Below are 25,100 nucleotides of genomic sequence, written 5' to 3' on the forward strand. Positions count from 1 at the left end.
GGGAAGGGATTAAGAAAGGATTTGCGAGAGGAATAAAGGAAAGGACTGGGAAGGGGAAGGAAAAGGATATGGGCCTCCGGCTCCCCCACTCACCGAACGAAACACAGCAGAATGCTATTTCACGCCGGTCTTCTGTGGGGGTGTGGTACTTCCCCGGTGCGAGCTGGCCCAATTCGTGCCGAAGCGTGCTCGACTACCACATATAAATAACATATGATGCTTATCGTTCTCATTACGCTTTACAATCATTTACAGTAAATAAAATTATATTGTACTTAATAACTCCAAAAACTCATCCCAGTATATTAAAATAAAAAATACCTCAAAATAAACTATTCTAAAAGATTCCTCACAAAAGATTCAACTATCAGTAGTATCATGGGACTAGAAAATCTAAACGAAGGGTCGGCAAAGCCATTTTTTAGCACAAATTGCTCAAATGTCACGTCCATTTTAAGACATAAAGCACCCTGAGAAATACTTATGATTGCTATAAGACTCATCACACTTAATTAACAGCAGTGAAATATCGACTTACGTAGAAAGTGCGAAGTGTTGGCAATAAATGTGCAAATTTGGTGACGATTCACATAGTTCGCGCAATTGAATCAATTAACATTATTGGTTACTTTGTATCCAGTAATTGTCTTTTGATTAGTGGGTATTTAAGAGGCATTTCTCATAAAACAGATACGACGAAAGATTTATCACGAAGGTACATATTTGAAACGGTTTTTGTGTCTATGTATTCTTCTCCGAATAATCAAAGTTAGGCGTCTCAAAAATATAGACGCTGAGGATGATAATATGATCAAAATGTATGTGATATTCATTTTTTTTATGTTACAGTCGGCATGGAGCTGGTGAGACGCCTGATGGTAAGCGCTACCACCGCCCATGAACATTTGGAGAGGCATAAGGTCCATTGCAGACCTTGCGCCTCTACAAATTGATTGCCGACTTTTTGGAAAGGGATTAAGAAAGGATTGGCGATAGGAATAAGGGAAAGGACTGGGGAGGGTAAGGAAAAGGATATGGGCTCGCTAGGATATCAAATCGCTTTGCTAATAGTAAGAGTAACAACCTTCAACTACACACGTTTTTACCCAGTAAGACGTAATTCCATATGCGTTATCTACAAAAAAGATTGGTGAATAACGCAATAAAACAAGTGTGATTTTCGTAAGGAGATGTTATTTTGGGACTTCCGAGGCCCCTTCTCTAAAGCGATTCGACAGTGGAAAGGAATGATGGAGTTAGACGTACTCGGTAGGAATTGGATATAGTAGGGATGTAGGAATCTATCTGAGATATCCCAAATAAATAAATAAAAAATATGAAAAAGGGATGTGTTATTTTGTGACGGCTTTTGAAAGTTAGGTAATTTCTTCTTCTCCGAGCTTAAAGTAGCCATAATATATGTTAATGGTAAATCCTTAGTGTCTACATGATAGTGTCTATTCGCATGCAAAATTCCAACCCAATCGGTTTAGTAAGTTGGGCTGTGCCTTGATAGATGAATCAGTCACCTTTGCGTTTATTTATTAGTAGCTTTTACTCGCGGCTTCGCACGCGTTAAAATCAAAATAGTTTAATAGATGTTTTAGATGTTATAGATGTTATTATACATATAAACCTTCCTCTTGAATCACTCTATCTATTAAAAAAACACCATCAAAATCTGTTGCGCAGTTTTAAAGATTAAAGCATACATAAGGACATAGGGACAGAGAAAGCGACTTTGTTTTATGCTATGTAATGAAGATATAGGTATGGCTTAACTATGCAGATGATATGTTTCAGGGTTAATTTTATGCTTTATTTTATTGGCGAAACTGTTATCGTTATGACTATAAGCCCATTATTTCAAATAAACAAACACATTGTTTTCAAATTCCATAATAGTATGCGTAATTATCTCTCCGCTAATATCGAAATACTAATTTTTAATTGGACCATAAAGTGTATTTCAAGTGCCCTCTAATCAATTATGTACATTGCTTTATAACTAGAATAAATAACATTAAAGTTCATTTTTAATTAATCAATGGATATTCAGTTTGTCGATATCATCACTCCATTTTTTTAAATGAGCATAAAGTTTTATTGCGACCGTTAACAAGCCGTTTTCATAGGCGTTTTAAGTTAATTTTCTTTAAATATTATTATAGATTAAATATAAACACCGTGGAACCCGTTCGAAATGTCAGCACACTTATAAATGGGCATATTTACGAAATTAATAGGCAACGAAGCACCAAAAAGGTGCGTTTGCGCTTGTATTTTTTTTTATGTAACTGCTATCTTTGAATTTGGTGAATTGGTAAGATGCTAAGTTATGAGGTTCTCAGATTAAAAACGGGGATGTATTCAGTATGACAAATAGGTCAAACTGTACTGGTCCAGCTTATAGATTATAGTCGGAACCCCCATAGGAGGCCAGTCTTCTGTGTCCTGTCAGACTGAGTTATTTTTTTATGAGTCCCCATTGGGAATCGAACTAAGGAACCCTTGACTAACATGTTAGCAAGCCAAAGAAGTGATCAAAAAGATGTTAATGATTTTATAGTTTATATAATAGCTGTTGCCCGCAGCTTCACAAACGTGTGCTAAAAATGTTGGGGAGTAGAATTTATCAAAATCCTGTTTTAGCGCATGCCTACGTCATAACATTCACAACATTTCAGCTCGATCCGTCCAATGGTTTTGGCTGTGCGTTGATAGATCTCTATGTCATTTAGTCAGTCACCTTTGAGTATTATATATAAAGATAATTCAGTTGTTTATTTTTAATATTATTTATTTATAATTGGGATTGCTTTTTTATTATCTATTATTTTAAATACGTTGAAGTGATTAGCGACTCAAACGTTGATACTGATTTAAAAAAAATCTCGTAAATTTATTTATTATTTATTATTTATTATTTATTAGCAAGTACAAATATCATATTCACAGTGATGCTCTGCCTTCTGAACTAGGTTATTACCTGTATCTCAGAAGACAGTGACTTCCCTTAATTTCAAATACATAATATTTGTAATTTCATATTACAATTTAAGATCAAAAGTAACATAAAATAAGATAATAATGATAATCAACAGAAATAAGAAAAAAAAAAAATGCTTACATTATTGCGAATGTAAATGACAATGTTTAGTTTTCATGAACAATAATTATGTCAAACAAAAACAAAATAAATTGTCATATTGTTAGGCCAGAACTTCAACAATACGTACGCCAAGTCTTAAATCATTTGATCATAATTACGATGTAATTTCATACCTTACAACAAGCATATATACTCACCGTTTACCTTCCCCACTGAACTAATGAACGGAAAGATCAAAAAATATTGCTCCAATTAATATCTATAATTAGTTCGTACTCAGATGTAGCCGACGCTTAGATCAAACACGCCGCTGACAATTCGTAATTATATATTAAATAAATAATAAATAAATTATAATAAATTCGCCTATTTAGTAATATTAACACGACCAGCATAACTTGACCCCTTGCAGATCATAGTGTGGACAGATTGCGTAATCATATATCATCCGTGATGTGAGCTGTAGGAGAATGTACTTAATTTTCGTATTACCTTGTTAAACTGCAGTGGTTTGTGATATACAGGGATATGTTGATAAAATTGTGATAAACAAAGAACAAATGAACACACCATAAAAAGATTAAAAGAAAATAAGGAATTTAAAAACTTATTTACGTATTTTAAACGCGATTTATTCCTTATATTATTAACCCGACGTTTCGAACACTTTACAGCGAGCGTGGTCACGGGGAGACGGAATTTTTACACGCTTTTTATTAGCTTCACCTGTATGTTTGTTTGTTTGTATGTTTGTTTGTTTGTATGTTTGTTTGTTTGTATGTTTGTTTGTTTGTATGTTTGTTTGTTTGTAACTGACTTCTTTGGGCGCGATTTTGACCCACTTTAAACGGCCAGATTTCGTTCAAACTTTGTAGATTTATTGAGGACCGATGACAATACACTAATTTGATAAAATTATTCCAGTTTTCAATTTGCAAAATATGATTTTTGTTAAAGCGTGTTTTATAGTTTTTTTAAACTATTATATTTTATTTAATTTCTAAATGTATAATACCCGCGTAAAATGAAACACAAGAGAAAAATAAAGCTTAAAAGGAAGAAACATCGCTTCGATTGCATGAAGGTAGACTTTAACATTCTGTTGTTTTGGAATTATTGAGTAAAATACTAGGTCCAATATCACAGATTGTCTTGTAGTTATCACTTGTTAGTGATGAGACCTTTTGTACAATATTCTAATGTACTGCTATGTTATTACGTGTACAATAAATAATTTATTGTTTTTTCTGGCTGTAATTTAAAAAAGAAACGTATTTTTATTAAAGAATATAAATACTTCTCCTTATCAAAATGTGTTAAAAATAGATAAATGATAATAATAATATCACATTAACATAGATTTAAACGTAGTGTATATTTGAAACTTCTTATTGTAACACAAAAATACATAGCAAATTACGTAATTACGCCATACAATTTATACTCCACAATATCAAAATACCAACTGACGACCGACGTAACGGTCTTAAGACATGTTTTATGTGTTGTTTTCTCGAATGCAATGGATAAATATGTACCTACCTAGTATATACGCAATCAATAGGTCAAAACCATGGCTAGGTTATTTAACTAACTGAAACAATGATGACATTTCAATGTGAGAATAATATGAAATTGTTGTCATTGTAATTTTCAGAAGTACAAAGTTAAAAGTAATGTGGGTCATGAAATATTTTTCTTACGATAATTGATAATCTGTTATAATGGGAGAACCTTAATTAATGTATTGTCACCAATCCTAGATGAGTCTACAAAGTTAGATTTAAATTTGATCGTTGAAAGTGGGTCAAAATCGAGTCTAAAGGAGTCGATTATATACAAACACACGAACAAGTGTTCAAGATCAGAAAGTACCAATATTTGTACGAGCTTAATAATGCAAAATATAGGTACATTTCACGCTACCTTCAACTGTGTCTTTCTTAAGAGAAAACATTATAAAAAACCAAACATTTCCGAGAAATGTCCACAAAAGCATCAATAAAACCACGGACCATGAATTATCCGTTATAATTATTCTATATCAATGGTATTTCAATAGAATTAAAATGGAGAGTCATCGCAAATACAGAGAAATATTAGCATGCGTGATTAACGCACGAGGCGTACCATACCATAAATGGTAAAAGAAATCATGAGCATACAGAATAGAAGAAAAAAGGTTCAGTACATATAAATTATCATTGACTATTTGTTTGTTTTATGTATTGTGGTTGACGCGGGAACTTAGACGTTTTGGTCTGTTTCGATTATTTCCTACACTCGATGTGTTTTGAATAATTATTATTAGGCTTTCACCTTAGGAACATATTACAAATGTAGATATAAAATCTCTTTAATGTATATCATCATATTTAAAGTATGGGTAGGTATACATAAATTATATTGTAGGAATTATGAAAATAATGTATTTTATGCAATCAGAAATAGAAACATTACCAATCATCAACTTCAATTTGAAACACTCAATAAGACGAAATTTAAGTTTACTACGTCATAATAAACTACCAATTATTCTGTCAGAATGAAATTATAAATTTAAACCGAAACCTTCGAAATATTTCAATATTCCTGAATAGAAACGTGGCTCTAAAGTAAATTGAAACATTATAAAATTCTAATCAAGAAAATGAAAACAGCGTAGAAATAATATCATTACTATTTACTATAACAATTGCACAAAAGAAACAAGAAATAAATTCGTTCAGACAAATTACGCAAATTACGATATATGGAGTATTAGACCATATTTAACTTTAAATTATCAAAAATCATAAATTAATGAAATGCACAATCACTAAGGAACATATTAGTTTCTTTTACAATTTAAACACAATGAATTATTCATTTCAATTGAGGGGTTCGTCTAAAATTGTTTCATTAGTGATCATCGGATCACTTGTTATTCTGTGGTATAGTATTATATTATCTGTGCTGTTATGTAATTGTATTATGCTAGTTTGCTTTTATTGTTTATTTTGCTTTTTATTCGTTAGTGTTATAAATCAAATGGTGTAAGGTACAAACTAAAAAGTATATATATTTTCTACAAAGTGGGTCACCGACGTCCCTGGTCGGAAGTACCATTCCAAATTCTAAAATAGGTGGAACCGATTATTATGAAATATAATAAGAATCACACTAATCTGTTGAAAGCTAACTAGTAACAAAACTATAATAATGCAGAACCTCCTTTGTTTTTTGGAACGGTGGTTAAAAATATGACCCTTACGAATAAAGATATATTCTTATAGATATTTCTGATGATATTCTTAGTAAGTCTTTTAATGATTGATACGATTACCATTACAACTCAACTCTCCAACTTAAACTTTCATTCATATCTGTAGACTTTTTTAAACGCTTTTATGATTTCTACCCTACTTATCTTACCAAAAAGAACTGAATATTAAATATTGTTATTGTAATCGCAATAATAAAAATTATAACAATTATATTTTACCACCAGCGGTCAGCCATGTCTTCGCCCATGCTACATGTATATAATATAGCCTATTTACATCATATAATATTCAAGAATCACTTAAACAAATAAAACCGATTTAACCATTCGATTCATATAATAATTTGTTACAATCGGAATTAGTTCCCGAGATTCAATCAAAACACTCTTTAACTTTATAGTATTTATAAACATTCATCTAATCTTTATTACAACATTTTTTCATTACCCTCTCAAGGATCCCAAATTAACAAGCAATGTGTTTTCTCCTCGCAATGAAAAACTGTACGTGGCACGCGTTCGTCCGTCATGTCGACAATTAAATTGCACCTTTGCATATAACGATTACTTATAATTAGACCGCATTATCGACGAAATACGACAAACTCCATGTTATTGTTTGTGATTAATTTACAGGTTCACTTACATTGTACAGGTGGCTGAATGATGCGGTAACTGGTTACTTTAGAGTGTGTTTACAATAATGCTTCCGTTTTTAATTGGATGCGAGTTAAATATTTTATCTGTATTACTTTTGGATCTATCTGTATCTGTTTCTTTTGGATGTGGTCGATTTATCAGTCAGTTAATTGTCCAAAACTGTGTTTTGTTTAAACTATGTAATGACGATTCAAAAGTGCTTCTATAAGAAATCTAATTGAATAATAATTGGCTATGTGGGACTTTATCCACATGACCTGACGATTTGTGTTATAATTACGAAAGTAACTGTATATTTTATTATTAAGTTATATAGCTTTTAATAGGCATAATATACTAAACTAGCGGTTAGCCCCGACGAATATCAAATCAAATCAAATCATCAAATTATTGTATTATGTATCTAATGTACAAAGTTTGAATGGAAATATATGGAAAGGGATTAAGAAAGGATTGACGAGGAATAAAGGGTAGGACTGCGAACGAAACATAGCAGTATTCACGCCGGTCTTCTGGGGGGGGGGGGGGGGTGTGGTACTTCCCCGGTGCTGGCCCAATTTGTGCTGAAACGTACTCGACTGTCTCATACAAAAATCATTCTATTTATATAAAACCAAGAGAGCGAAGATATTAGAATTTGTCTAACTCGACTCTAAAGGTTTTCCTACTAACATACATGTGAAGCTAATAAAAGAGTGCTAAAAATTAGTCCATTAATCCAGTTACAAATACTCTCTCTCTCTCTCTCTCTTCAGCCTTTCTCCGTTCACTATTGGACATAGGCATTTAGACATAGTGTAATACTGAGACGATATTATTAAGGAAAATGACTGATATTATTTCTTAAATGGGTTCATTAATTTTTAGAAAACAAATTGTAACATTACAGTTGTACCTCTAAACCAAAATTATATTTTAATAAAAACGCATAAATAATAGAAAAATGAAGCAATTATTGCGTCAATAACTTGCTATAAGCTGGCTTGTTCTAATTTCTTCGCTCCCCTGGTTTCATATAAATAGAATGGCTGAATAGAATATTGTATGGCACAAACACGTACGATTGATGTAATTATATTGTTTCATACATCATTAGAGAAATGCGATACTTATCTATTGGTTTTTTAAATGTTGTATAAGTTTACTAGATTATGTTTCTTATGGAGAGGAATCATTGAGCGCTTGCATAATTTTAAGAACCTTCACCAACAGTAATCCTACTAATATTATAAATGCGAAATTTTGTATGTATATGTGTGTGTTTGTTGCTCTTTCACGCAAAAACTGCTGCACCGATTGCAATGAAATTTGGTACGTAGACAGCTGAACAACTGGAATAACATATAAACAACTTTTTTTCCTACGGGATACACACAAGAAACCGCGGGGCGCAGCTAGTAATATAATAAAGCTGGAAAATTTGTATGTTTAAACGCGCTAATCTCAGGAACTAATGAACCGATTTAAAAAATCATTTCACCATTGGATAGGTGTGATCCAAGCATGTTCTAGGCACATATGTAGTTAACCAGACAAAGCCAGAAGTCAGAAGCTAAAGCGGACCGCTACTATATTATTTTATTTGAAATAAAATACTGAGAATCACTCATTAAATATTTAGGTATGCAGTTAATCTATATAATTCAATCCCTATTTCCCTTGGTCACGCCAACACGCATGAACGGCTGTACCGATTTCAAAAATTCATTCACCATTTGAAAGGTACAATTACACTGAGTGACATACGCTATATATGTGCCACGGGTGAAACCGGGGCGAACAGTTAGTCGCATATAATAAAATGTTTCTATAAATGCATTTAAATTGTTTTTATTTAAAAAAAAAGACATCCCAAAATGCCGTACGAAAGACGCTAGCTTCCACATGCCACTCGACGCCGATCTATGGGCGTGTACCACGGTACAAGCTGGCCCAATTCGTGTCGAAGCGTGCTCGACTCCCACAATCACATACACATTTATATGAAGCGTGCACATGTGTTAATACAACTACAAGTATTTCATCAGTCTTTAACAGTTCTGCTATGTTGGAAATAGGTGGTCAAAACGTAGCATTTTACGAATAAAGATATCAACGACTAACCATCCTACTAATATTATAAATAAGAAAGTTTGTAAGGATGTGTGTGCGTTTGTTGCTCTTTCACGCAAAAACTACTGCACCGATTGCAATGAAATTTGGTACGTAGATAGCTGGACAATTGGAATAACATATAGGCAAATTTTTATCCCGATATTCCTACAGGATTCGGACTTACGCGGGTGAAACCGCGGGGCGCAGCTAGTAGTTAATACGATAAAATGAGACAATAATACTACTTATAGATGTGTCAACGAAACATTAAAAATAACAGTTGAATTCATTCTTATAACAATTAACATAATATCACCTTGCATTTATGGACACTCCATATAAGGTGGGTTCAATCAATAGAATAATTTGTGTGTGCGTCTTGTTATTATTTATACATTATTAATTTTTATTGCGTATTACAGTTGAATAATGTAAACTCTAGAATGTTATTCTCTTCGAGAAATGTTGATTTCTCGAAAGAATTGATCATTAATTTATGATGGAATTTAAATGATTGTGGGGCTATATATCATTTTTCTTAAAAATATTTCCTACTAATATTATAGACGTGAAAGTTGTAATGATGGATGTTGTTCGTTCGTTTCTATAAATTAAACCCTATTTGACCTCAAGATAACGGAAAATTGGCGCATTATGCGGGCAAGGTTGTGGGAGATACTTCTGCTCGCTTCCACTGGGGTTGTACCACACCCTCACAGAAGACCGGCGTGATAATATCATGCCACTGCTTTTCCTACGGTGAGTGGGGGAGCTGGAGTCTCCCAGGGCCGATTGTTCTTTCCAGGCGTCAATTCTTTCGTTATTCTTAGGAGCTGGCAGCGCATTTACAGAGGCACTACCTCTCTGAATGTTCATGGGCCGTGGTGATCGCTTATCATCAGGCGAACCACCAGCTCAGTTGCCCTCTAGGGCATAAACAATTTATTAGTTCCACATTCCACGTATAAACCCATAATTTATGTTTATTTGACAATAAATGGATAACGTTGCTATTGCAAGTCCAGCATCTCAATTTGTCCTCATAAAAAAGAGTTATTGTTACTAAAACTGTAAACAACACAACACGGTAAAAGTATAAAAATTAATTTAACAATCTGTATTCAGACTGGTGTCCTCACTTGACCGTCGTTTTGCAATATTAATGCCTACAGGACAACAGGAAGGATATACATACATAAAGTATGTAAAAAGCACTATCTAAAATCTAGATAAGGCCGTAATTACACACACCGGGCTACGGAACGTTTTCAGAATTTAAAGTGTAAAAAACCACCGCCATTAAAACAACTTATAACCATTATGGGCATTTGGAAAAAACTGTATTAAAAATTATATCTACGCCTCCCGGGCGTAAAGGCACAAGTTGCAAGCTATGACAAGCGCCATTGAACTATATGTGTCTGCATCACAGTCCAAACTTGAATGGCAGATTAATGTCGTAAAGGTAACAAATTTTATCAATAACGTAACGTAGAAAAACCGCGTTAGCAATAAACTTTCTGTAATCTCGTCTGTAATAATCTATGCGAACGAGTGAGAGGGTTGACCCCGTGGGTGTTGTGCCATAAGTGTAAAAGGGATAGATATATTTCGAAGATTACTCAGCAAGTTATGACCGGTAGCCAATGGGGAGACCGTTAGGGCGGTGCCGACAAAGAAATAGGAATTCGATATTTGAAATGGTTGGAATTGGATGGTTCGAATGTGCTATCACTTTGATCAGAAAAACGTTAGGATTTTGTGACGTTGTAATTTTTTAATTTGGATTTCGGGTCGATAGATAGGTAGCTACAGAAGCCTTCTGTGCATACAATTAGGCAATTATACTGGCAATAAACGAATGGCTTCAAACAACATTTGAAAACCCCTGTCTGCGTTTAATATATTTCAAATTATATGAGAAGGTATTATGGTAGGAACCTAACGCATTTACCTATGAGATAGTGGGCTAAACTTCGCTATTAAATTCAAATAAAACACAATACTACATTTACTTTTTTTGTACAATTCTAATGACTGAAAACTTGATACAATTTTCTTAGATTTGTATTGACATATGTCAATAAGGTCCAACAATCCAAGGTCGGTAGCAGTTGTATTAAAATATTTTTTTTTATTTGAGGTGTAATTTGTACACTTCGAACAACTGTGTTTTCTGTGCAAACTCGCTTATTCAATATATATAACAGGTCAATAGGTGCCTAATATAAATGACTATAACCTATGACTCAGACAATATACTACTATATGAATATCTTTCTATACTATACCACACATAATATAACACTACTAGCTGCGCCCCGCGGTTTCACCCGCGTAAGTCCGCATCCCGTAGGAATATCGGGATAAAAAGTTGCCTATATGTTATTCCAGTTGTCCAGCTGTCTACGTCCTAAATTTCATTGCAATCGGTTCAGTAGTTTTTGCGTGAAAGAGCAACAAACACACACACATCCTTACAAACTTTCGCATTTATAATATTAGTACGATTCTAGTACCTATACCAATGCCATTAGTTTTACATGAAACCTCTTTGAATACCTACTTGACAGTGAAAAATTAACCTAATCGCATAGAATTTAGGTCTAAATTTCATGGTACAGTTAAAGCTAGTCGAGCTACCTTTAGATATCTAATGCATTAATAATTGTAAATGCATTATAATTAGTAGTATAGGTACATAGCCCTTGCCAAATTTTATCTTAATCCGATCATCCGTTTTTGAGTAAAAAATTACAAATAGTCCACCTAAGAAAATTTCACACTCTAGTATTAAAATTTATTTCTAGGACAACATTTCATAGTTAAATAGATAGATACACTAGCTGCGCCCCGCGGTTTCACCCGCGTAAGTCCGTATCCCGTAGGAATATCAGGATAAAAAGTTGCCTATATGTTATTCCAGTTGTCCAGCTGTCTACGTACCAAATTTCATAGCAATCGGTTGAGTAGTTTTTGCGTGAAAGAGCAGTGTTTGTTACACACACACATCCTTACAAATTTTCTCATTTATAATATTAGCAGGATAATTGAGCTCTGATTTTGAAAATTATTCTCATAAACCCTTAAAAGCGAGCAACGGATTTGCAGAAGCTACACTTCTAGATATGCTTGGTGATCGCTTACCATCAGGTGAATGGCCAGTTTAGGTGGTTCTATTATAAAAAATTCAAGACAAAATGCTGATCATATACCTAGAGGTACTAGCATACCCGGCCACGCGTTGCTGTGGATGAGTAATAATTAAAAATATTAAGATTATAATTATTGAGATAATTAATAGAAATAAAAATTATCCTATATCTTAAGTTGGAACAAATTACACATAAAACGCCAAATTTCATCAAAATCGGTTGAGTTGGTGAAGAGTTCATTGGGAACATACATCATGACACTGGATTTATATATAGAGGTATATCAAAATCAAAATGGGTTTCCTTATCAGAAAACTGTCTGGATGAATAAATACTACCTACTTAAATAATGACGTGTTTATCCAACTGCGTCAAGATAGGCAGGGTTTTCTTTCTTCACTTTAATGTTGAAAATAAGACTTTATTATACGTTAAAACTTGAAAATATTAAGAACGATGGTACTTGAATGACCTACCTATATCGTAATACCTGTATCTACTTCAGAACCTATCTAGTACCAATTCCTTATATCTATACCATGGTACCTACCTGTACCTACCTAGGTACCAATAAATAGTATCTATACTGTATTACATATACCTATGTACTATAATCCAACGGCAAGATACAATCGCAACAAAACAATCATTCAATGAAAAGTTATTTCCCTAATTGCGGCAAAAATACGTAAAATAACCGCTATTATCAACAACACGGTTAATGCATTTGGCCACTGAAAAACCATATTGTTAAAGATTTTTGGCGCAGATTGGCTGCATAATAGCTGGCCTAGTTGTGATAACTATATAATGAGTTATAATTTATTTAATAATCTGCCTGCCTTTTGAATTCTACTGAATATTTGTTAAATGCTTTTCCATGTACATTGAATTAAATGGTAGGTACGTTTTTAGATTTTCAACGCTTGTTAGTTGATTGCAGGTGAAGTTTTATTTGGCATTACGTTTATGATTCATTTGCCATTTCGTCTATGGTGGTGTGCATTTACAAATTTCTTAGAATTAAGTCATCTACTTCGTACTAATATTATAAATGCGAAAGTTTGTAAGGATGTGTATGTGTTTGCTGCTCTTTCACGCAAAAACTACTGAACCGATTGCATTGAAATTTGGTACGTAGACAACTGGACAACTGGAATAACATATAGGCAACTTTTTATCACGGTATTCCTTCGGGATAAAGACTTACGCGGGTGAAACCGCGGGACGCAGCTAGTAGTTTATATTTTAAATTAAGATGAACAATGGAATTCCCGTTTTTATCTGTGATTTTATTCTCTTAAACAGCTTTCAAGCACGAGTCAAAGTTTAAAATAATTTAATACCTCTTAAATTTCATTAAAATCTAATTTACGTCATACAATATACATCCATCTTATAAACGTGTTTAAACCAAAATAAAAATGTATTAATAAAAATACTGTACTAATAAATATAAAGAGGTTATTTATTCTCCATTTAATGAAGTTCGAAAAAATTAATTTAAAAATGTCTCGTTCAGCGTTCAGCCCCGTAATTATTTAGCTGGATTATAGACATTTCGATTATTACTTCATAAACTTGTCAATTATTGCATAGACTATCGTTACTCCTTTACAATTAAAGCCTTTAATTACTGGTTATTAGTTAACTGAATGTAATTCTTGATAAATAAACTGAAACTATATATTTTCTTGCCGATAAACAACTGATATGGATCCGTGACATTTTAGTTTAAGTATAATTTTAACGTTGTTTTTGATGGGAGTTTTATTTATTTATCGTTAACTTTGTGTTCGCCGGCTTTACGCAAAGGTTGTTTATAGATGGGATGTAAAAGGATAATAATATAATATCAATCGTTTTTTTATCTTTAACCTCAAATAAGTGTTAGTCGTGATTTTAAAGCGCAATTTTTTGTGTATGGTATCGCAAAAAAAGGGATGGAGGCAGTGTCAATGCGATTGTATTTTTTAATTTTTTGTATTATTAATAACTAGCTGTGACCCGCGGTTGAAACCGCGTAAGTCCGTATCCCGTAGGAATATCGGTATAAAAAGTGCCTATGTGTTATTTCAGTTGTCCAGCTCTCTACGAAGCAAAATAGTATTATTATTCACCAATAGATGTTAGGAAAAAAAAACACGAATAAAACACGAATGTGACATTTTCTAAAAAAAAATCCTAGCTAGATCGATTTATCGCCCCCGAAACCCCCTATATACTAAATTTCATGAAAATCGTTGGAGCCGATTCCGGGATTCCAATTATATATATATACATATATACAAGAATTGCTCGTTTAAAGGTATAAGATAAGGTAGCACCATAAATACCTTCTTATGACATTTTGTTTTGATCATTGATATTTCTTTTTATATTCAAAATCTGATACTTGTAATGTGGTCCCATTTAAAATTTGGTCTGCTTTTGACAATTTGAAGGCAATTAAGTTTTTATTGCTATATCACTTAAAAACAATATTACACTTACTTTTTATTTGACTACAAAGTACATGCAATTTTGCAATATAATTTATTTTGTTTAAGCGCCATCTAGGGCTTATTTACTATAACAGAACGAATTGTTAATTTGTACCACTTTGTGTTGTTAAGTTTCACATCGGTTCGAATAGGATACGCTAGATGGCGCTTAAAACACATCTGAAACAATTTCAAATTCGTGTGATTAAAAGAATAGGTCATAGTATAAGGAAAAATGATTATAAATTTAAAGGACTAAATATTATAGAGCGATGAAAAGTGGTGAGCTTTAACTGTTATTCGTATATTTTAGGTTGTATATATTATTACAGTACAAATTGATATAAACCAAACATCAAGGTCATGGTTAATTTTTTATCGAATTCTATCGTAGTATATTCTTCTAAATGCCATGAATCCGTCTGCTAAGCTTTTCATCTTTAACGTGGAAGCAGTAGAGGTAATGCCATGCAGTTTCGATGGGAAGGTGAGCCATTTTGAACAGACACTTGTCTATTATCTTCACAACCATGTCTCTTTCTGAAATAGAAAATAATATTTATATTAGGAGACGTTAAAGAGAATACTATAATGGTTATATCATAACATAATTAATTAATAATCCTGTACTAGTAGGTACTTATATATCTTATCATTCCTAGAAGTCTTCATATGGTTACCTGATTTAATGCTTAATCCATTTTGATGTAATTTGTCATATAGATTTTCGTTGGTTGCTATTTAGCAGTGGAATTAATATTAATAAAAATATTTTCAAATTACATTCGCAAAAAGATTAAGATTGGACTCGAAATTTTACTCTTTTAGACTTAGACAGCTTTGCACGTGCGAGTGACGCCGGGTGTGGAAAGTTAGTTTTATAACAAACCTGTATCCTTCATGTTAGTAAGGACCACATCTTGCCTCAAAACCCCCGCCTCACTCATAATCTGTAATTTCTTTAGATAGCAGAACGCCCAGTATTTAAGGGAAGTGGTTACTTTCTGAAAAAGAAAAAAAGATCATGCTGTTATATATACAAAAAAGTTGACATTTATCTCATATTTATCTATTAGATTGAAAAAGATATTTTTATTTGCGTCCCCATCATTTTAATAATTATATAAAACACGTAATCAATTGATATGATAGATTTATTTTAGGTCTTTTAAGTTTTAACCGATGTTTCCATACACTTTCTTATGTCCACTGTTTCCTATTTTTCTTTTGTTATTTTGCGATTAAATTGAATTGTGATTTGATAGAAAATAATCAGGTTTCGAGTTTCAAAACAAAGTTCGCTTTTGGTGTCCCTATGTCTCTTTGTACGCTTAAATCTTTAAAACTACGTAACGGATTTTGATGATGTTTTTTTAATAGTTAGGGCGATTCCAGGGAAAGGTTTATACGTATAATAACATCTATTAATCTGACTCGAATTATTACACCGAATTAACTCGTCCGAAGCCGCGGGCAAAAGCTAGTATATAATATAAGATTTTACGTAATAAAAGCGTGTTTAAAAATGCTTGTTAGGTTCTAGGTAAATAAAGGTACATTAAAAATAAATAAATAAATAAATTATCTTGCTTCGTTGTCTGTATTGAATAAACCGTGGGCACAGAATTGTTGTTTATATTTAACTAGCATTTGCCCGCGGTTTCGCACGCGTTAATTCGGTGTAGTTTCATAAATGTTATTATACAATAAACCTTCCTCTTGAATCACTTTATCTATTAAAAGAAACCCCATCAAAATCCGTTGTGTAGTTTTAAAGATTAAAGCATACACAGGGACATAGGATCAGAGAAAGTGACTTTATTATATACTACTAGCTGCGCCCCGCGGTTTCACCCGCGTAAGTCCGTATCCCGTAGGAATATCGGGATAAAAAATAGATGTTGGCCGATTCTCAGACTTACCCAATATGCTTACCAAATTTCAGAGGAATCGGTCAAGCCGTTTCGGAGGAGTTTGGCAACGAAAACTGTGACACGAGAATTTTATATATTAGAGATGTAGTTAAGGGCAGGTTGTAAGACGTGTGAAAACATTTGAAATACGAATCAACCGTTTAAAATTGTGTCAAAACTCTTAGTACAACTGAAAAAATCGTCTTATTCTTGTGGACTTATTAATATAACGAATGCCACAATTGTTTTAATATAAACATATAATAGCTACCGAACAATGCTCCATTGTTTATCATAATAAAATGCTTTCATTTAATTATATGAATTATACTAGACTTCCACCAGCGGCTTCACCCGAAACGAGATGTTTCAGTGCGATAAAAAATAGCCTAAATCACTTTCTAGTCTATCTTCAGATACAAAAATTATACCAACAGCGCTCTATTGTGACGTGAAACAATCACAAATAAACAAACAAACATTTGCATCGCATTCGCATTCAAAAGTTAAGTAAGGATATTTTTATTTAATAATTATATTCATAATAAATACACCATTTGTCACGTGTGCTCCCGCATCCATGATTCTAGAAATTTTTCAGTTGTCCTTAACACATTTAACGCAGACCAGACGCATATTTTTATAGAAAATAAAAACTTTTACCGGTAAATTCCACCAATGGCCGGTCTTCATCTTATTAATGTACTTCTTGTCGACCCTCGCCTCTCTGGTACACTCATCTATGTAATCTGCGTTGGTTTTATGTTTCTTGACGCAAGAGTCTGGTGTTGCGGGCGCGGACGTTGTTTCGAAGTAGTTTATGGAGAACGCCTGTAGGAAAAACATGTATGTTTTGGTCAACCAAAAAGGTAATCAAATTACCTTTTTTATGTGATAGCGGGCAACTGAGCTGGTGGTTCGTCTGATAGACCACCGCCCATTAACATTCGCTTTTTTGGGGTAAGGTATAGGGAAAGAATTGGCGACTGGCAAGAAGGAATGGACAGGGATGGGTGAGGAAAAAAACCCGGCCTCTGACTCCCCCACTCACCGTACGAAACACAATAGCTTGATATTATTTCACGCCAGTTTTCTTACAAAATACACTTGCGATTGAATACTGCCTATAAGGCACCTAGTGTTTTGACCGTCTCCTTGGTACAGTGGGTAACGCGTGAGCGTAGAACCGAGGGGTCCTGGGTTCAATTCCCGGTAGGGACGCACCAATAAAAATGTCCCTGTCTGGCAGAACACAGAAGGCTGATCACCTACTTGTCCGTAAAGAAAATCTGCCCCATACCCCACTAGGGGACACGGGACTTCACACCTAGTGTTTCGACACACTAAAATTTGAAATGTATTGCAATAAAAAATACACTATTTTGGTTTAGTGATATCAAAGCCCACTTGAACATATTTGTGGCGCAATTAGTGAAATAAAAGATATCTGAACAGACGAACCTCCACGTACGCAATAAAAATTAAAAACACGAGTAAAACAAATCCTTTAGACTTCATCTCGCGTCTATGCTCGTACCTACAATAATGATCACATCTATTTATAAGATTATATTAAACATGCGTAGTATTGTGTAAGGGCCTTGTATAAACATTTGGGCTTGGACAGTCATAGATTACTGCGGTTCTAAAACTTCCATATATTTTTTTATGGCATATCAGGCATCCGAGGTAGTTCGCTTGATGGTAAGCGATAGCAACTTTCCCTGGTGTGTGCTGGACATCCATATTTTCATATATAATGAATTTCCAATACATTTAATTAGCCCGAAAAGTTTTTCGGGGTTCGTTCTTCTCCATAACGGAATGAAAAATAATAAGCAATTGCTGGGTAAAATTAAAATAGGACGTTGAAAATAAAACACAATATAGACCTCATTATTTTTTTTATAAACAAGATTTTTTATAAAGAAAATCCCTTATTCATGCCTTTTGATTGGTTCCGATAAATTTCGGTTAAAACATTTTGTCATTTACTGCCATTCCCGCAGTAAACCCCTCAAATGATTAAATTTCGAATAAAAAAGAGTTGTTTATATTTTGCGTATTTGTTTATAGTGTACCACACAAATACCAACGTCACTTACTTACAATTCAAAATCATTCTCTCACTCTGTAGACGTAGCAAAATATGAGGTTTACTTAATTATTTTTATCTTGTACTTGTATATAAAAGTAACCACTTTTATACTTTAAAAGTTGCTTCGATGCTTTGGTAGGTTTTTGCAGTTGAAATTAAACTCATTAGAAGATTTCATACAAAAAAAGGATAGAATTTTGCGATTAAGAAACCTTGCAAAATTAGAAAATTAATTTAACACTTTGAGAAAACTTTGAACATGAGCATGTATTTATAGTTCAAGTACTAAGGAATTTTTCAATATTGCAGGTAATAAAAGTATTTTAAACTAATCTGATTCACATATGCGTAATAATTAAATGTTTATATTTCCATTCTAGGTTACAGCACTTTTAATAAACACTTATAAATAACTTTTAATATGGATTCTAATAAATAAAAACACTGTGATGATATCCTACTAATGTTATAAATGCGAAAGTTTACAAGGATGTGTGTGTGTGTGTTTGTTGCTCTTTCACGCAAAAACTACTGAATTGATTGTAATGAAATTTGGTACGTAGATAGCTGGACAACTGGAATAATGTATAAATATTCCTACGGGATACGGACTTACGCGGGTGAAACCGCAGGGAGCAGCTAGTAAACATATAAAGGTTGCGTGGAAATTAATCTAGTCAATTTTCAGATAAATAAGATAATCCAAGGACGTGGCTGGTGGCCAAATCTCTGTCGCCATTACTCAGAAACGATTTCAGTCTCACTGAGCCCGTTTGGTTAAGCTATATTACATTGTATTATATATAGTATACATGTACCTATACTTAAATTAAAATATACTTAACACAAACAGTATTTACTGTAGTAATTTTAATACAAGTGATGTAGTATGGGAAATGCAGCATGGAGCCGCTGGACTGCTGATGCTGGTCGGCCGTAAAGGATCTTAAGGGCTGAAAAGACGACGAGTATGCGCCATAGGTACATATATATATATATATATATATATATATATATATATATATATATATATATATATATATATATATATATATATATATATATATAATTTACGTATAAATATAAATAAATATATATTGATTGGTACCCAAAATTTATATTTAATAATTGGTATTTCATATTCAGCACAATTCAATTCGAAACGTTTATTTTCTTGGCTTCATCGGCAACCAGATCAAGAGAGATGGCAATCACTAAGTCATTTCTGATTGAATTTTAAATTAAGAAAAGTGAAGTACGAACTTAGAATATTCCAGATGATCTGTTGTTATAAACTCGAATGATTCGATATTTGTGTGGACTCCCAAATGATTATATACCTTCATTGTTTAAACATCGTTAAATCCAGTTCCGATCTAATCTTGTGAACTTCTAAACTGAGTTCAAAATGTAAATCTTTGTTCTTATTATTTCAATAAATCTACACTAATATTATAGAAAGAAAGAAATTGTATTTTAGTTTCTTTGCTTGTAATGGATAAACTCAAAAACTACTGGACCGATTTCAAATATTCTATCACCATTAGAAAGCTGCGACTTCACTGAGTGACATAGGCCACGGGTGAAGTCGGGCGAACAGCTAGTATTAAATAAAACTATTGAAATTCAGAATCAAATTTATTATGAACGGACAGTTAATTCGTATCGGCAGTTGTGTTTTACAATAGTCACATAAAGTTTATTCATTTTAAATTATCCAATGTTACTGGAACCGTTGATAAACTGGATGTTGATTTTGCCGGGGCTCAAGTTATGGTGGTTATTGGAAGATGGAGTGCTTAGCGTCTTTCTCATGGTAGCATTTTGCGTAGTTCCATGCGGTCTGTTGCGGTGTGTTACCCTTGTTGGCGAGGCACGTGTCGATCAGCTTTTCAACTGCCGCCTTGTCAGCTGGGCAAAATAACACGGGTCATGTAGATACGGATACAAAATGTGTTAAAAAAAATATGTTATGTATAGATATTTTGATGCTCGGGGCTCTTGTAACGATTTATTTGGGGGGCATTTCGGTACCTTACCATTGTAAAACCCATTGGTTTTTTATACTTATTGGTTCGAAGGTATTAATAACTCATCGTATTCATAATTATTCACTATTTAAAACATAGCAAAACTTTACAGTAAAGATTATATACTAGAAAAAGTGGTGCCTGGGAAGTGATAGCTAAGTTTTCTATATAAAAATTGAGAACTTTTTTTATCATTTTTTACAACCCGTCATGACAAGAGTACTATAAAATGTATAGACTGTAGGATAGTAGTGGCAAAGTTAGGTAAGTTTTTTATATATTACCTGCGTTAGGCACTTTAGCGAGAGCGACATCCTTCTTGAATTTTCCGTCCTTGGTCATCAGTTCTGACTTCATCAGCATGCACAGAACATACTTCTTCAGGGGTTCGCTTTCACTCTGTTATAGATAAATATATGAATTTCACGCCATTTTTCTTTATTTTTTTTATAATCGATAGGCAGACGTTTGATCACAATCCCATCTGATGGGAAGCAGAGACGTGGTCTACGTGGGTGCACGTCTAGTTAGAAGGTGCCTATTCACCATGGCTATAACCTTCTTATGCAAGATACATATAAAGTAAGAATAAAATGAATAGATATTTTATGGATACAGCATTGCCAGTTTTTGAATGAAATATGTTAAATATCGTGGAATACTAGGTGCGCCCCGCGGTTTAACCCGCGTATCCGAATCCCGTAAGAATATTGAGATAAAAATTTGCCTATGTGTGTATTCCAGTTGTCTAACTATCTACGTACTAAATTTCATAGCAATCGGTTTAGTAGTTTTTGCGTGAATGAGTAACAAACATACCTATACAAATACATCCATCCTCACAAACTTTCACATTGATAATTTGTAGGATATGACGAACGTAACAAGAATAATTATGCAGTTTTTTTTGTTTCTAATAGCATTAAATACAATTTGAATACTTAAAAAAACAAAAGAATTAAAAAAAATCAATCCTAAGCCGGGATTCGAAACTTCGTCTTCGTAAAGCTTCTCAGAAAAATCTTAAGAGAAAAAAAAAATAAAAACTTCCGAAGAATAGTTAAGTATCTTTAATTCTACATTAGCGATTATCCCTTGAAAAGATGTCAGTAGTACATACCTTGAAGTCACCAGTCTTCAGCTTGTTCACCAGCTGCTCGTCAGCCTTGGTCTCAGCCAAGCACTCCGACTTGTGCTTCTTCAGTCTCTCCTTCTGCTCATCTGTGAGGGCCTGGAAGAAAAATAACAATTTGCGAATATATAATAATAAAAAATTAACACTTAATGCTTTGTGAATATATAATAATAGAAAAATAACACTTAATGCTTTGCGAATATATAATAAGAGAAAAATAACACTTAAGGTATTCTTTGATTTGATTTTAGCTACAGCTCAAAAGCGACGCAAGCTTTTGAATTGAACGTTCAGGTCATAATCCACCACGCTAGTCAAGTACGCATTGGCAGATGTCATATATATCGTTGATATTCAATTGTTAAATAAATGTAACTTGCACGTAACCCTGGTCTTTAACCCTCGACTATTCACTGGTCAACAACTTGAATCAATAAATATAATTCATTTTTTTAAAGTTTATTTTTATTTATTTTATTTATTTATTTAGGTTCATCAGCTGTTGTTGCATAAACATTTTCTCTCAATACAAAAAATAAGTTTAGTATTATAGATTATATGCACAACAATTAAAGATAAACACAACATTCAACAAAAACAAACAAGTATAACTAAGGTAATATCTATAAATGACAAATAAGTTAGAATTCATTCATATTAACATTGAACACTTTGTGATAAACAGTAAGTATATTATGTGAGTGTAAAATAATAATTAGATTAAATAATAATAATAATTAATAGAAGATGGAATTAATGCTTTCAGTTTATGTTACCAATGTACTAAAATAATAGTTTGAAACATCACAAAAACAAATAATTTCTTCTTTTGTGATGTTTAAGATGTACACGTGTTCTTTTATCAAATTCAGTAGGTATTTAAATGGTTATGAAATATAAAAATACCACAATTTCGAAAGATCGTAAATTGTCTATAAATAAGTTTTAATATTTATATTTGAGACCCTTACCTGGACGGCCACTAAGCACACAAAGAGGATAACCAATACTTTCATGGTGGCGGGTGATTTGGGTCTGTCAGATCAAACAAGTTGGTCGCCCATATATAGAACGTTTGCGATATGTTTTTTTATTGATAATCGGTCAAGCGTGTTCCTTTTATATGTTATAAACTACATTGAAATATTGTCTAGCTTTTAATTTTCATGTTATTTTCTGCGTTGCAGGGCGACTTGGTCCATTGTCTAATGTATATACTTAAACTTCTGCTTATTATTATTATATAATGTAATCTTAATTAACGAGACGACACTTAGTTACCCTCATGCGTCTAAATCATTGCTACGATAAAGCGAGAAATAAGACGTCTTTGGTATTTTTTTAAAATATCACAAAACTCACGGATCCCTAAATGCCTTGACAATGACCTGATAATGTATTATAATCCATAAAAAGCAGTTGCTGCTATTGCGGACTGGTCTGGGCGCTTTATAACGATATCATATGCATTTAAAAACAAACATGGTCAAAAAAACCTACTAGTTTTTTAATGGTTTTTTATTAATACACAATTTATGGATGTAAGTAATGTTTTTTTACAAAAAAAAAAAAACATGCTGGTGTATAAAATTTCCATTAATTTTAAATGTTATATTCATATACTAAAGCATTTCTAGAAAAATCACTACTGCATCTTAGAAATTTGATTTTTTTTTATCGTTATTACTTTATTTAAATATTAATGATAATATTTAAAACCGTTAAGAAAGCAATAAAAAAATGTAACAATACGTACGTACGTATGTATTAAATAAGTATAAAATACGCTTCATAATTATTTATTTGTGAATTTAAATATGTAGTTTAAAAACTGAAACGCTTTATTATATTATGCATGGAGGTCTATACAACTATTAGTTATTTTTTTAACCACCATCATCACAAAAAAGGAATATAAAAAAATAAACGGGCCGGTTTGATTATAAATTACAATCATTGTTCAAGGACTACATAAAAAAACATTACAAACAACAATTGTACAAAAAATGGAATAATTAATTCATCGCGCTCGAAATAAAAAAAAAAAAACTTTATCTAAATCTTCTATAACAAACATTTAGGACTGTAATGAATCATATCGCAAAAAATAGAGAAAAAAGTATTTACCTGCACGGCTAGAACGCACACAGCTAATACAAAGAGGCTCTTCATTTTGTTCAGCACAATAGTAACGCATCAGTAGCCTGCACAGGACTTATATACTCGCCCTGCGGAGATAATCTCGCTTTAATCAGTTAGCGATTTGTACAACAGGGATAGGTAACCTTTTATATGCCTACTGGCTGCGCCCCGTGGTTTCACCCTCGTAAGTCTGTATCCCGTAGGCATAGCAGGATAAAAAGTTGCCTATGTGTTATTCCACTTGTCCAGCTATCTACGTACCAAATTTCATTGCTATCGGTTCAGTAGTTTTCGCGTGAAAGCGTAATAAACGTGCACATGCACATAAATCCATTCTCACAAACTTTCGCATATAATATTAGTAGGAAGTAGGATATCGCAATAGGACTAGGGACTGACGTCAACAAGTGCAGACAAATAAAATCAAAGACATAAATCATTTATTTGAATAACTAATTACTTCTAGGAGTTTCTTTGGAACGTTTTGTCGAATGAGTTTCACCGTTTCTGAAAGCAGTTTCTATTGAACCGACAAAAAACTCTATAACTCGTGCTTTTAAATCATATAGATATTCTACTGATTAAGCTAAGAAGAGGATCAATGATCTTTATGTGTCAATTCTTTGTGTCATTTAATAAGAAATCATTTTTTACATGACTTTTATTCAATTTTGTCTAACTCTAATTATGTAGTTAGTACATGGAAATATTTCATTATAAAAAATTCCCAGCATCTATAAAGCTTCGACGATTCGCGGAAAATTATACTGATTCAAGGTGTGTTTTATTATTATTAGATGTACCAAAAAATACATAAATACCCGGCTGACCGAAGGAGGGTATTGCTTTTGAGCGCATGTATGTTTGTACGTATGTCTATATCTATAACATTACTTTAGTCCTAATCATAGGAAATGTGGTGGTGATTCCAAAAAATTGAATTAGGTACAGTAGAATTAAAAAGTTATCAGTCGTGTTACTTGCTTTCATCGTAATAAGTCTTTTGACAAAGG

The 25,100-nt window shown here is 32.9% G+C and overlaps 2 protein-coding genes across 3 annotated transcripts; both read right to left on the reverse strand.

The window, feature by feature from the left end:
- Window positions 1–15,072: 15,072 nt before the first annotated feature.
- Window positions 15,073–17,528, reverse strand: LOC119829138. The gene is made up of 3 exons (XM_038351539.1): window positions 17,346–17,528; window positions 15,659–15,773; window positions 15,073–15,309 (listed from the first exon to the last, which is right to left on the reverse strand). Exons 1-3 carry the CDS (start codon window positions 17,526–17,528, stop codon window positions 15,173–15,175), a joined length of 435 nt encoding a protein of 144 aa, XP_038207467.1. The 3' UTR covers window positions 15,073–15,172.
- Window positions 17,529–20,404: 2,876 nt separating this feature from the next.
- Window positions 20,405–24,211, reverse strand: LOC119828935 (general odorant-binding protein 56a-like). Of its 2 annotated transcripts, none has more exons than XM_038351257.1 (4): window positions 24,073–24,211; window positions 21,931–22,041; window positions 21,095–21,209; window positions 20,405–20,691 (listed from the first exon to the last, which is right to left on the reverse strand). In XM_038351257.1, the coding sequence occupies exons 1-4, from the start codon at window positions 24,115–24,117 to the stop codon at window positions 20,561–20,563; spliced, it is 402 nt and encodes a 133-aa protein (XP_038207185.1). In that variant the 5' UTR covers window positions 24,118–24,211; the 3' UTR covers window positions 20,405–20,560. The 2 variants fall into 2 exon arrangements, with proteins under 2 accessions (XP_038207185.1, XP_038207186.1); XM_038351258.1 differs by lacking the exon at window positions 24,073–24,211 and adding an exon at window positions 22,917–23,041.
- Window positions 24,212–25,100: the final 889 nt, after the last annotated feature.

The sequence above is a fragment of the Zerene cesonia genome, chromosome 9 (genome assembly GCF_012273895.1).
Source record: "Zerene cesonia ecotype Mississippi chromosome 9, Zerene_cesonia_1.1, whole genome shotgun sequence".
NCBI classification, from domain to species: Eukaryota; Metazoa; Arthropoda; class Insecta; order Lepidoptera; family Pieridae; genus Zerene; species Zerene cesonia.